Below are 15483 nucleotides of genomic sequence, written 5' to 3' on the forward strand. Positions count from 1 at the left end.
TTACCTTCCCAGATGACTCTTCTTATTGGCATATTTTTAAATGGTTGCTTTTTTTCTACTCTTCTTCCATCTTGCTTCACAGGAGTTTCATAGGGCCTGCCTAGATTTAACATAAATCAAGCAGCCTAATTTCCAAGTGTCACTACAATGCCAGAGAGACTGGCAACTGCAAGAGAACATCTGCTAGTATCTTAAAAAAAGGAAAACAGATGTGGAGGTTTTTTTTAGATTGGATTTCAATGGATGTAAGGTCTGATTATTGAGAACCTCACGTCCTACTGGTTTCAGTCAAATTTGGCCACCTAAGTAAGGCTGATTTACTGAAAAAATCTGAATCAAAGACCATTCACAGGACTGCAAATGAAAGGGAAATTATTCTGATTTCCTAAAAGTTTGTAGAATGTGAGATTCAATCTTTGCCTCCCACATAGCCCATATGGTAACATATACTTACAACAGTCTTCATTTCAAGAATATATCTGTCCAGGGTGTTTTGCATATAAAATATTACTAGTACCTGGAATAAATACACAAATTTTATTTCATGCCCCTGAATAGATCTTTTCCAGGTTAAAGTATAAAGTACTTTGCATCATGACTTGATTTACTTAACACAGGCTTCAGTTAAAAAAAAAATTAGGAAAAAAAAACATCAAGAAAGCAGAAATAGATCATGTGCTGCTTAGGGTGAAGTCATTTCATTCCGTAGCTCAGATTAAGTGACATAAAAGCTACAAAGGATCTCAGCAGACACTTCTCTTATTGTTGGGAAATAATAACTCAGTGACATTGTTCTTAAGTTGTAGTGGGAAATTAGGTTGTAGGCACTCTGAATATAGTTTTTAAAGTACGTAAACTTTACTACAGTCATTCAGAAAGGACTTCACTGAATTTCATTAGTGTCCAATGACACTGCTGAGGTCAAAATTGGAATAAAGATGCAGCATGAAAAAAACCCAATACCTAAGTGCTTGAGAACTGCAACTAATTAAGTATGATAACTGAGCTTAGATAGCAATATAATTTACAAAAAGGTTTGGCTGCTCATACATATGGACTATATCAATATTTCTTTTTAACCAAACAAGTTTTCTAAAACCTAAACTCAATCAAGTAACATATCTAGCATCACCCTTTCTGATCTAACATGGGGAGAACACTAAAGAAAAAACCCAAATATTTTAAAGACAAGACAATTAGAATCCCTGCTAAAACGATGTCTTCCTACTTGTACAAATAGGAGTGCATTATTCAGAGAAGTTATTCTTCACCAACCAGGAAGAAAAATATATTACTTACAGCCATATGATTGCTATGTAGAAAGCACTCAGGCTTAGCTCACAGTAGAAAAAAGAGGATGGCTTATGAAGCACAGGAAAGACCAATGGCAACCAATGGTGGAAATTTTTCCCAGTGAAAATGAAAACACTAGTCCTTGCGACGGGTAACTCTTTTGACCCTCTTTAAATTAATCACAGCTTTTAAAACTGGAAAGTTCTCAGCTTCAGAAGAATGCATTATATATGTTCCTTGAGCACGTACCTTGCATTTCAATGTTCTGCTCTTGAGCTCTTGGACCAAAATCAAGTCTGGGTAGAAAACAGGCTGTGAATGATCCAGATGAAGGCAGCTCTGGACATGCATGGGAACAATGCTCTGGGTATATAGGAGATTGTAATGTCAAACAAGAAGTTGCCTAGATGGTAGGTTGAAGCATTGTTCATTCTTTTTTTCAGGTTATCCAAGACTTCCTTGGGGTAGTAAGCACAATTTTAGCCTTATATGAGCTTGTCCCATCAGCATGGGCAGTCAAATAGTGCTTGAAGGAAGTAGGGCACTAGGATTACCAGCACAGATTTGAATTTCTGGTCTTGTTTCTAGATGATTTGTTCAACACTTGGCCTCTACATGTCCTGCCAGACAGCAGGATTCAGTATCCCAAAGGCTCCATCATCTTCCTAGTAGCAGCAGGCTGGGTATTGTGCACAATACCCAACTGCTCAAAACAAATAAATCCTTTCGTATTTCCTACACAACTCTCATGTTTTTAATTTAATCACTAGTAAATTAAGTCTATCACAATCTGCTACAGGTTTTCTACATTTCTGTAAACATTTTCAAAAAGAGCTTTCTAAACTCTGCCTTCAACTTCAAAACAAGCATTAGACACAAAAGCACATACTAAATGCAAATTGAAGAGCTGAAGTCATCTATATTTGTAAGATGACTTTTTAGAAATTGTTCAGTGCTAAGATAAAAGAAGCGATAAAAGAAGCCTTGCACTTTCTTCAAATAGCTTACACAAGTGGAACACATAAAGAGAGGAAAGTCCATTGTCATGCTGAAGCTTTGCTCATACCCAGAAGTCACTTTGCAGTGAAACTGAAAAACAGAGACCATTCTCTTAGGGCAGCCGTCTTATAAATCACACAAACCTCAAACCCTGTAACAATCTGCGTGCTCAGGAAGCTAACGTGTTTATTTAAAGCTGCGTGCACATACATGAAAAATTCAGACCATAATAGGATACTCTTTTAAATCCTGCTTTGGGAATCAGTGATCTGCCTTGGACAAAAATGTGTTGATTTGCTTGCTGAGCTTTGCTTAAGGCATTCCAGACTGAAGCTAATAGCACAGCTAGCAAAACTAGTATAAAATACAAAAGACAAACCAAACAGAAGTTTTGTTAAATAAATAAATAAAAATGCTTAAGACTTTACATTTGCTTCTCAAACTCAGTCACACAGAACATGGTATGATTCTCAAACCATGTTTTCTCTGCTCCTAGCCAAGTCAACAATTTGCATTATTTCTAGTATTCAGCATGTGAAGCAGAACACACAGATGTATGCCTGTCAGCTTTTCCAGTGAAACTTGCACATATTTTCCTTCCACAGAGAACTAGGTCCTTGACTCAGTGTCTTACTAAGCAGACATTATTCATTATAACACATCACAGCTGTAATTCAGATTTCATTTACATTACTTTCTTTCAATGAGTCAAACAGCACATTTAGATGAACAGAATACCACATCTATAATAGGTTTTACGGAAAAGAATGGAAAATTAGTCATGCTTTTTAGAGTTCAGAGGGTTACAGAGACAGCTTTCTCAGTGTGCCAAGCCTACCTACACGTCATTTAAAAACATCAACTTCATTTAATAATACTACCGTCTATGTATGTATTTAACACTATCATGTTCCACTGATTATAATGCTGCAGTTTTAAATGCTGTCCCCACACAGCCTTCACTATCACATACAAACAAGACGACTGCTTCCTTTCTCCTGCCTCTAGAATACAAGAACATTCAATATACTGGGTGGAGAACTATTTTGGTTTTGCTACTTTTGCCAAAGGCTTATTATTATAGTGGATAAAATGAAAACAACAGCAGCATTCGTAGCGGGAAAGTAAAAAAGCCAAATCAGTGCCTATTTTCTAATAATTTTTTTGGTTGTTGCTGTTGATTTTGCTTTGTTTGAATTACAGTGTACTCTGTTGATGCCATACAATGATTTCAGGATACATTTTAGTATGAGTTTCAATAAATAATCTGTTGTCTCTGAAGTGCATTCCCACCACCCAGCACCATCTGGGCTCCCTGAAGTTTACAAAGGACAGACCTGTGAGAAGGGGGGCACTATCGTGACAGGTTTCCCTAGAGCTCAAGATGAAATCCAATTTCCATCCAATTTCATGCAATACACTAGCTATGCAATTTCAGGAGTGAACGGAAACCCCAGAACAGTTTGAAAGGTGAGTTCCACAGACACCATAACGCACAGGTATGACACAAAAGAAAATGGGGATTTGGACCAGGCAAGGCTAGGAAGTGTCAAATTTTTCCACAATATATCAGATATCTCAGACTCAGTAATTACAGCATAGCTCCTAGAGCTGATTGTATGATATCCTGATATTTAGCCTTACCTAAAACAAAAGAAGCCTGAACTCTTTATGATAAGGATTTATAAATAGATATTGTTTGAGTAATACTCAATGCTGGGTCTGTCCAAACTGCAGGCAGTATAATTGTACTATTTGTTCATAGTTAGTTTAAATAAATATAAAATCCCATCCTGTAAAACTCTGTATAAACGTCCCCAAGGAGAAAATAGACTACCTAACCAATTTCCATTTAGACCTTAATTTTAATAGTTCAAAAAACGAGACGCACAAAAAGGGCCATAAGTAGGAAGTCCAGCCTCAATAACACCCAAAAACTTTGTAAAAAAAAAACAAACACCACCATATGTGCCATCCTTTCAAAAAAAAAAAAGTACTTAGGATAGATTTTCACAGGCTAGGATGCAACCTGCAAATACTTCAGTTTATATTCAGAGAAACATTTTGATGAGAATTTACTCCTCAGTTTCCTCCCATGCTTTTGTTTCACTCAACAAATTCAAGAAGTTACGTTAACGTAAAACTGAAGTTTTTAATTTATTTTGTTGAACACTCTTAACCGTCTTTAAATTTTACTAAGATAAAAAGGAAACACTGATAAGATTTTCAGAAGCTAATTTTATCCAACAATTAGATAATATCACTCACAGAGGGGAATGGAAACTTAAGTGGAATCAATTGCCACAGTGGCCTGCTAATTTCACTGCACTCAAGAGAATATAACATGGTCTAAAAACTGAGCTTTTTACAAAAAGGAATTTAGCTTTTTAGAAGATTAGATTTCAGAGGAAAATAAATTCCTTGTAATAAACTCCTTTTCAAAGAAGATCATTTCTTGATGAAAAAGAATGATGAAACTTCTATCAAAAAATTATCATCCCACAGAAGCAATAATGCTAAATGAAAGAAAGAAAAATAAAGTCCCGTGGTAAAAGAAACATTTATACTGCAGACAGACTTTGTATCTAGAAGGACAGCATTTCCTTATCCGCATAAGACACTGATAAATTGATGCTTCGCTCTCACAGAATGGTTTAGGTTGGAATGGACACCAAAGATCACTTAGTCCCAGCTCTCTCCTCTGGTATATTCTCTCCCATATCACCTGCTTCCTGGTATGGCCTTTTAGAAAATATAGGCAAATTTTCAGACTGGATTATCACATCCAAAAGCAATGGTATTTCAACACAATTGCTGTATGTAACTACGCCTTCAAACTAGTTACAAGGATTTCTTCTTTCATGGGAAGAACTAATACTCATGGGATTAATATTTTGCAAAGGAACCTTTCAAGTGAAGTAGATTTTTATGGCTAATATTAATACAAATTAATGGGCATACACAAGCTCTTTTACAGCAGTTGAGGAACAGCCCGTAGAACAGAATAAAAATAAGAATGCTTGATTGCATTAACAAAGTATTCCCAGTCACTCTTGTTTTACTATGCCTATTTTAGAACTGAAATATTTTTTTATAGCAGTTTAAAAATAATCACTCCTTGGTTTCTAAAATAGAAATAAAGACATCTAGACTAAAAAAATAATTAATAAAAAAAATCAGACTTAAATATGCAACGCTGATATATCCAAATGTGCATGGTTGTTTTTGTTTTTTCTTTCAAATTTCAACTTATGTCCTGGAAGTGAGCATCAATCTACAATTTTATACAAGATTATTCAGAGCAATGGAAATCGTAACAGGTAGACTAAAAAAAAGAGCGGTCCATTAGATCTTTGACACTTTAGGCTTGTACTTACATAAAAAGAAGGCTGCTTTTTGCTCTTGTAAACATTTACATGTCTCAAGCTACCCAGTATTTGGCTGGGTTTTCAGTTTGTTTCTTCTTAAATTACTTCCTAAGCATCACTGGCTGCATTTGTGTGAACTTTTGCGATTAAAAGGACAAGGATTGGCCTCTGGTTTTGCTGAGGTTCCGTGCGTCCTTGGCATAAATATGACTGTTTTGATCTACTCTTCCTCCAGGTTTGTTGTAGACCATCTACACTCCAGACAGCTTTATTATAGAGCATTAAATTTTTCAGAGTACTATCTCTATTGCAATAACTTTCTTTTACCACTTATGCTTTTCCCCCCTCCCCTCCCCCAGGTAGCAGTTTGCAGCTGTGAGCATCAGAAGATCGCTGTATATCCCAAACCCCACAGCTGCAAAGCTATGCCTACCAGAGAACGAAGCCCTGGATTTCAAAATCAAATAGCACAGCATGTAAAGGAAGACCAAGGTTGTAACCATCTAATTTTCTTTAGTTCATATTTGCATGGCTGCTTTAAATATATACATTAGCATGGTCTGTATGTGGTAAATGTGTGTAAGAACACTACTTTGGAAATATTCCAAATTCCTTCAGCTCTGTTATTTTAATTGAGCTCATCACAAAACAATTCCATCTGCTTCTGGCTTAGGCAGAATTGTGCCAGAGTGCTGACTAACAGGCAGCTTAGTTAAAATAGTTTTGAGAAGATGACTGTAATAACCATCAGCACCAACACTTTATTCTGTTAGATTAAAGGAGCTGCTACTAGGTGTAAGATGAACTCCTAAGCTGTTTCCAGATATGGAAGGATAGAAACATGGATTTCTGCACACAAGACACAGTCCCAACACATTTACATTCTTTGTCCTTTCATGGGTTCCAAATAAATAGAACTTCTGACTCACTTTTTCACAATACCTTCCCCAGTTGTCTGTCAAGAATCATTTTCAGATGTATGTTTTCTTAGAAATTGTTATTTTCTCCCAAATTCCCACTAGCTTTTCCTTCAGGTCAATGTATCAGAACTTTCATTTTTGTAGAAGCTTGACTACCCTTTTGTAGAAGATTGATCATCCTTCAAATATTCATGTTGCTGATCATTTTTCTGACCACTTTTAAATACATTTTTTAAACAATTATGTTTGAACCTGCAACTTTCCTTCCAACTCATCCTCCATTCTTACAATCTTTCAATGAAACTTCATGACAGATCTCTCATATAGATTGTCATCTCAGATAGATTGTCATTTTAGCAGTATTTACTGTTTTTTATACCTACTCTCCTTTCTTCTGTATCTGTCTCCCCTCCTCAGTGCTTTCCATGACTCATACATTGTAGAGAGCAGCTGTGAAACATGGAAACCTCTTGTATAATACAAAGCATTGAAGACAGGAAAACAAAAACATGCCATTTTAGTAATATCTGATGAACTGAGATGGAAGGCTACACTAAGTGACACAGACATGTACAGAAGCTGTGAGTCTACAGGCACCTATATCCATCTCTTCTGGTTGGCTGTTTGGCCCTTCTGCCTTCCAGCTGATAATGTGCAAGCCATTCTTGATGTGCTAAAAGATTAAACTAGTTTGTGAGAAATCTCAAAGGACGGGCTGTCTTGGAAACAGGGATGAGAGCAAAATCACAGCAGAGAGCAGTTAGATTGACCTAGATGATTAAAAAAAAAAAACAACATGCCTTTTGCATGCAGTTAGCAGATTGCCAGCAAACCCTCATCTATCCTGAACATGAACAGATCCTGAAGGGTAATCCATGTCTACTTCTGTCTAAAATCAGCTGCCTTGGCTTAAGTCACTCATGTTTTTTAATTTATACATTTTTAATGTAATATGTTTTGTGTCCCATAAGTAGTGCTCCTATCACTTATAAAGTATTGCAACAAAGCTTTCTGGAAAGAACATTAAGCAAGTTTTATGCTTCTTCTGGTATTTGCAGCCTGTATTAATGTTAATTACACCGTGTTGTTCTTTTAAAAAGGTATCTAAAGACTACATTTCTGCTTCTCAGGCTTCCTTGTTGGAATGTATTACAAGCATACAGTGGACACAACAAGCATCTTTTCTCACCCAAGGAGCAGATATTTTTGATGGAGTACTGTAGGTAGCCAAGTCCAGGACTGGATTATTTTCAGCAGTATTTTCTACATTTTCATTCTTCAAATACCTCAGATGATGATCTTTCCTGCACTAATGACTATTTCCACCTTCTCAAAGACAACCCAGACCTGTGCTTGAAAAGGCTACAAATGACAAACTGATTCTGTGTTTTTTACCTGATCCTTACATCAAATAATTGATTATCAGTGCTCACAACACTCCCATAGCATGCACTTACACATAAGTAGAAAAGAACTTACAGAAAGTAATTTTTGGCTGACCTTGAGAAGTTCAAGATTCTAGCTCACATTTCTTGCATTTGACAAGCTGCATTACAAAAAGCATTACAATTCGATATATTTCTAAGGAAACAAACAACAACTCAGATTTTTATTTCAAAACATGCACAAAAATGATCTGGAAACGAAGCTGTAAGTAAAAAAAGTTTTCTGTTGTGCAAGTTCATTGTAGTAAGTAGACAGTCATTTTTAAATGACATACTTCTCATTACTGCTGTTGGAAACCTCATCATCTGATGTATAGACAGAAGGCTTCTTCCCCCCCTTCCCTCTCCCCCCCCCCAGTGTAACTCCAGACTACAAACACACATGCTATAAATGTATTAAAAAAGCAATTCAGCATCCATTCCCCCTTTGCAGTGCTCTTTACACAGAGATGAAGGAAACTGAAGCTTCTAAGGGCTGTATGGAACTATTTTTTTTCTTATCTCAGTCCATGTTGCACCTTGAGATCAAAAAGCCTGACTATATCCAAAGAAAAAAAGTATCAGAATTTCCTTCCCTGCAAGGCACATTGAAACTGTGCAGCTCTTTTTCAAATGTAACAGCACTGACCACTGAAGAGCACTAACAGGTTGATCTCAGTTATGGGGAAACAAACTTAACCTCATTACTCCCAGTCCCCGATTTCACTCTGGTCAGGAGGCCAAGCCGGGGAGAGTCAGCAATTCACTGCAATTCTCCTGTGGGGTCTCTCAGGGCCCTTCTCTACCACATTCTGTGAAAAGCTGAACAAGGCCATCTTCCAGCACGCATGGCAGGAGAAAGTGGGTGGTCAAAGATCAGAAACTGGAGTGTGATATGAAGTTAGAAGTTTAATTTTTTTTGCATATCTAAGGTTAGGCAACTGTGCTTGTATCCACACCTTCCCTAGTCAGTTAGTGCTTGTTTTTGTTTCTTTCTTCTGATTAGCTAAGATGGTGTCTTGCAGTATCACTTTCTGGCTCACAGCCTCGCTAGCATCAATTCAAAGACCTGATTCCAACAGTTTTTCTTCATGCTGGCCCACACTCAGTTGTTTATTTTCACACCAATCTACAGTAATATTTCAGCCAAGAACTCCAGGCCCAAACCTGTCAACCTGACACCTACTTCAGCTACTTCAAAGGTGATTATGCTTGCACTTGTGTTTACACAGCAGCTCCTGAGAAGAAATTGTGCTGCCTACAGTTGTTATCTGAAAATGCATTCCACTTTGCATCCCTTTATGCTGAATCTCTGTGGGTGATTAGGAAGTGGTGAATGATGCACTGCTACCACGGTGCCCAGTGATTGTGCACAGCTGCAAGTTAGTCAGTCTTGCCTGACTGTTTCAGGCATCAATTGGCAGCTCTCAAAAGCCCTAGTCTACATGAATTAGCACTATATCCTATATACTATAATGGGTTTTCATACACTGCAGAAAACCTATGCCATTTCATGGTCAGGATATCAAAGAACATTTCAGCAGCAACTGTCCCCTCATTTCTCCAAGCATCTCACTGCATAATGTTTAAACATTATTGATTCTCAGTTCAAGGGTATTTCTCTGAAGGTTTTAAAGAGAAGATAGGAAAGAGACATTAGGAAATGCAATATATTTATAACGTTGATGCTATTTGAAAACAAGCACACTCATGTCCATAGTGGTATAGCATTATCTTTCAAACACGGTCACCATGGTCTTGCATCACCTTTATCACATTTGCACAAAGTGCATCCTCACATACTTCCATTTCTGGAGCTTCCCACAGCTCTAACTCCTGATGTTGAAATAATCCAGGACAACTGTGTCTTGCTCTGATGCAGAATCAAGGCAAAAGAAAGCAAGACTGTTAGATATAATAGTTCTGTCACTTCCAAAAATGATGCAAGAGAAAAAAAGTCATGCTTTTTCTTAAAACAAACAAACAAAAAACTTTAGCATTTCTAAGCTAGGGCACAAAAAATTTTGATATCTTACAGGACCCATCCCAACATCTTTCTTTTCTTGTGAAAATCCACCAAAAACATGCCCAACACACAAACACTTGAAACATGATAGTTTGCATGTAGTTATTGAAGTAACAACCATTAGGCAAATCCCAGAGACTCAATCTGCCCTTCTAAGGATGGAGGAGGAATCTTCTGCTACCGAAGCTCTGGACTACATTGGACACTGTAAAGCCTCTCTCCTGTATCTTCAGTTATTCACACTAATGAATTCTCAAACTCTTCATTCCTCATAATAATGCTTTACAATCATTATTAAGCTGTTAGTAAGTTTCAGCATCTGTGGAAGCAATGTGCTGTTCAGCTTGACCTCACTGATCTTCATCTATGCAGAAACCTGATGAGAACTCTCATGTTCTTGAAAGCTCTTATTCTATCAAGAAAACAAGAACTACTGAAAATGTAACCACTGCTCTGGATGTTTTTGTCCATCGTTCCTCAGGCAAGTATGGAAAGATTTGCTGAGACCATATGGAACTATTCTGGTTCTTATCAAGCAGCAGACTTTTTTCTTCCTTTCTTTTCTTTCCAGTTCTCTTTAAGTGACTCATCCACTAATGTTGTTTAGCCACAGTTTTCTGTCTTTGTCAGAACGAGCTTTCATTGAACAGTACACCAGTGGGGGTGGGGAAACAATCCTGACTCTCCAGCTTTGTGTTTCCTACAAAAAACCTCACTGTTTTAATAATGGAAATTTCAAAACTCCTTTGTTTTTAGTTCTAAATAATATCTACCCAGGGTTCTGAAGCCAGGAAGATGACTCGGATAAGACATAAACGGGTCAAGCAAAGTTATTTCGGCTAAGGACTGTCTTAATTAAAACCTTATTTATTTACTTGTTTTTGGTGATGGGAAGAGAAAATCCATTGGAAAATGAAATAAATGAAGTCTGAAGTTTCATCACCTTAATGAGGTCACACTATGCAAAGTTTGAAGCACTTAATTTTTCTAGTGACAGCTAAAAAAAAAAAAAATCAACCCATTCCTACAGTAGCATACATCTGCAGGCTGCTTTGTCACAATAATGGGGTCATTCACACACAGAGATGGGATGTGCTATTCTTGTGGTAGGGGTATATAAGAAATAAGCCCTCTAGCTCCATCTACATTATACATTGATAATTATAGATGGGTGTGGATGAAATTCTAATACTTTGATATAGCAGTAAACTAATGAGGGAGCATAGTAAGTAATTCTGCAAGTCAAACTGATCTGCTGATCCAAAACAGATACTACTTGCATTTTCAAAATTATTCATCAAGAGTACACTGGATATAGCATAGGATTTTTCTTGTCAAGATCAAGAGCAAACATGTCAGTCAATGCTGTATGGCTAAGATATTTCAAACTAACTGATCACTTTAGGTGCTAAAGCAAATTTAAGACCTCTTTTACAGAGGGACTGCCCAACCTCCTAGAGGTCAAATTGCTTAAGAAATGGACTTATCTTCTGGATTGTCTTTACAAATGTTGGCACTATTAATAACATTCTGGACTTCGATTGATTCAGCTTGTAATGATTGCTTTTTATGAGATCAATAAGCAAATATTGATATCATAAATCTTAATATTTTATTCAAAAAATCAAGCAGATTTCTTATGTTTAAGACATGGGTAGATGATGCAGCCCATACATACCTGACATAACTACAAAACGTTTGTATACACCACATTAATACCCTTCATGAACATACAAGGGCTGCACCAAGAGTTTTATTATTTTGGCTTACTATGTCGGAGGCAGATATTGGTGGTAAAGCAGTACAGGGATTTGTACCCTAATCCCTTGGCGCAGAATCACAGTCATGAAGTTAAGATTGCCATTACCATCTAATCTCTATTCTTTTTTTTTTTTTAATTGTCTTGATTTTCTCATGGAGATATATTTTAACAAAAGAGAAAAACAAAATGCTATATTATTTGCAGCAGCCTTGAAAATGTTTTGGAGAATGTGAAATACAATGCCAAGACATTTGAATCAGAAAGTTTGAAAATTACCATTGTTCTGACTGTTCATAAAGTGGCTCGTACAATAGAAATACTAGTAAGAGAATTACTAGTAAGAGAATTGTTTTGGTTGTCATTTATGAAGCCTTTACTCACAAATTACTTGGCAATGTTTGCTTGCAACTTCTGAAAATCTAGGATTTTCTGTTTTGCTGGCTGGTGGCAATACATTAAGTCTCACACCACATCATACGTTAAAAATGAGAGCCTTGACATACTTTAACCAGCATTTTTTTTTTTTTTAGAGCAAACTGAGGGGATGCTGATGTGCTCAAGAGCAAATCTGTTATTGTGAACAACAGAATGACAAACATAAATAGGCTAAACAACTGGTTGATGGCTGTATCAACAGAAATATAGACAGCAGATCAAGGGAAGTGAGTATTCACCTTTATGCAACACGTATCAGAGCATGTTTAGAGTGTTGCATCCAGTTTTGGGGCTCTTCATTCTGGAAGGATGTTGATAAACTTTTCCGGAAAGGCTGAGAGAACTGGGCTTGAGCACCCACTTTGAGCAGAAGGTCAGCCTAGAGATCTCTCATCTTAAATACAAATATTAGTAAATACTTGCCTGGGACTCGGCTCAAAAATCCTACATAAACAACAGTGTAAATGATGATCTGTGCTGCATCATACTTTGGTTGGTCTTTGGTAAAATCCAAGCCATGCACTTCTCACTCCCTGAGGTGATCTGTACCTCGCTCAAACTGGGCCCTGTTCCCCAGAAACAGTGGGTCCTCCAGAAGCTCCTACACTGTTTTCTCCTCAGGTTGCTCACCTTATTACTGTAAAACTATTTTAGGGATAGTTAGAAAGAAGAATGGAAACTTAAAAAAAAAACATTTTATAAAGGAATTTAAAAGCAGATCAAACAAAACCCAGATTAAGCTATTTCACTATTTCCCACTGTTATTACTGTTCCAGCTATACTGCATTACATGCAAAACTGAAAGCAGATCACTTTATAAGCTCAGTTAGATCTTTAATGTCTGTTGCCCCCGTGGCTGGCCTTTTTAGTCCTCTAAAGGGAGCTTCCAGTTAACAGATGACAATAATTTAACAACATGAGTGGACAGAAAAAGGAACCATCTGTATCTGCAGTCAAAGGATTCCATGCTACAACCATACTCCAAGGTATGTTTTGGAAAACCTCTACTAGTCCTCACTGTGCTCTCCTGACTCTCCACACTACTCTCTACTGTGCATAAATGACAGAGCCCCATTCTGCTTGGCACCGTGCTAGCTTGCACTAGAGACATGAATTCTGCTCTAGGAAGTACAGATTTTCACTGCAAATCAAATACAATTGTAGGCTGAATCAAGGAATGTTCCACAGGAACAGCAGAATAATGCTGTTTATTGGGGAAAACAGTAGTCATAAGCACTCAGCATACTTATCATCAAAATATTCAAGCAGATACTGACAGGAGGTTATTTTGGTGGCTCAATGCCATATCAAATTTGTTTCCAAATTCCATTCCATTTGTATTCTTGGAGCATAAGAGTTAAAAGAGAAACAGTAGAAAAAATAAAAACACAAGAGTACTCATACTTCATCTTCAGAAACATTATGCTACCACTACCACAGACATTCAAAGCACACCATTTCAACTTGCCATTTCTATGCAGAATACACTGAACAAACTGGCACAGCCTGTTGGGTCTAAACCAACACCTCCACATTCTGCAGACTCTGGACAACAATTCTGGGGAGAAGTGCTTTGCTGGTGGATCTCTAGCAGCTACAAAGGAGTCTGCACTGCAAACTGTTTTTGGAGAGCGAAGTCTTGCAGTCTGCACAACGAAGATGTATTTAACTTAACAAGACCTAAAAGATCACCCACTTAACGTTGAAAGATTGAAATCCTTGCTCAGCCTACCAGCTGTTTTTAGGAATGGCTTGTTTATCAGCTGCATGATGACCCCGTCGGGGTCACAGCACACATTTTTTAATCCAAAAAACTCTGGAATACTATGCCACAGTTGGCTTGAGGCTTCATCTCTTGCTGCAACTGAGGAGAAGGAAAACAGTCCTCAGTTTGGCTGATGCCTATGAACCATTGGTTCCAGATAACTTCCCTTGCTAGGATAAAAATTCACACATTCAGCTTTTATAAGATCCGTTTAGAAATGCACAAATCTTGTCAGGCAAACTCTATTTGTACATAGCAACCAGCTATGTACAAATAGCCTCCCTTTTTTGAACCCAGATGTTATGCAGGTGTGGACATACTCCAGATGTATAAGTACAAAGATTTTATCTCAGGCATTAACAGAAAACAAAAACTTTAGCTATCTATGGAGTGAAAAAGTATGGACAGATAGTACTGTTTGATCACCATGGTGGCCAAATAGATAACACAGGATAAGGTGAAATCTCGTTTTATCCCACTTTACATATCTTTTCTTCTCCCCTTCTCACTTCTGACTTCTATCTTCTTTCTCTAAACTGAGCTTTTGCATTTTGAAGAGCATTTTTTTAATTACATTTTATTACTATATTCTCTACAGAGACTGGATTAGATTTGCCATGCTTAGAAACTCCTAAATTTAAGCACAATTTTAAGTGACCGTTGTATATGTAATCTTTTCAAAAGCATAAGTTTTATGTAAATGTAATTTTTATTATTTGTTTTCCTGGTCTTTGGCTGCTGTGTAAGGAAAATCTGTTTGGATTTTTTGACATAAATTGCTCCAGCAAGCTTCATTTTTTCCCTTTTAGAAAATAGTGTTTTCAGACAACTTTTGAAAGGATCCTACAGATGAGATTTATGTAACTGTGCTATTGATTTTAAAGGTAGGTAAACAAGAAACTTGAAGATCACTTTGTCTATCCAGGCCAGATGTAGCAATAAAATATTTTCTATGTACATAAAGGAGAAAGGTTTTTGACACAGAGTCATTCCACAAGGAAGGAGAATTTGATTTAGCCCTCAAATAAGAGTACATCATGGGGTTTCGGTGGTTCCCTGTTCACTTAATGACTTATTAAAAAAAAACACAGTATCACTTCATCTGACTAGAGAGCATATTTTCAGCGTTGACATAACCTTTTCCATAAAACTGTACTAAATAATTTGAATCTCAATCGATAATGACAATTTAGGTGTTTCTCTTTTTACATTCTTGACGAAAGCCACTGCCAATTTTCTTGAATCTGATACACAAAATACAGCTGCTTTCATTCCTGGTAGTGATTCATCTCTGAATAGCTCCCAAGAGGGAGAACTCAAGTACAGCTGAATCAGGAGATACCAGTGTAATCAGAAAAGATCACTGTCGGGGCAGAGATACTGTACACCATGTACTCTCCCATAAGGAAGCAAAGATGCTGCACTGTACTAGCTGTGAGAATCTTGACAGCAGATCCTTTGCAATATTTTGTGGCACTGTCTTAAGTAGTG

General features: G+C 37.1%; 1 protein-coding gene across 14 annotated transcripts in view; it reads right to left on the reverse strand.

Moving 5' to 3' along the window:
• Positions 1 to 15483, reverse strand: part of LOC149917299 (uncharacterized) — a 109337-nt gene that overhangs the window by 22434 nt on the left and 71420 nt on the right. For 2 of the 14 annotated variants that reach the window (XM_090144411.1, XM_090144410.1), the window contains exons 1-2: positions 1543 to 1862; positions 455 to 517 (exon numbers count right to left, since the gene is read on the reverse strand). The exons of 7 other annotated variants lie outside the window; for them this stretch is intronic. In XM_090144411.1, the coding sequence (XP_090000537.1) occupies positions 455 to 517; positions 1543 to 1644 (165 nt within the window). In that variant the 5' untranslated portion in view covers positions 1645 to 1862. Of the gene's footprint in view, positions 1 to 454; positions 518 to 1542; positions 1863 to 15483 lie in introns of those variants that run through there. 5 more of the 14 variants (XR_016468405.1, XM_090144409.1, XM_090144407.1 and 2 more) reach the window with 5 other exon arrangements.

This window comes from Phasianus colchicus, chromosome 7 (genome assembly GCF_987193195.1).
Source record: "Phasianus colchicus chromosome 7, bPhaCol1.hap1.1, whole genome shotgun sequence".
Classification (NCBI taxonomy): Eukaryota; Metazoa; Chordata; class Aves; order Galliformes; family Phasianidae; genus Phasianus; species Phasianus colchicus.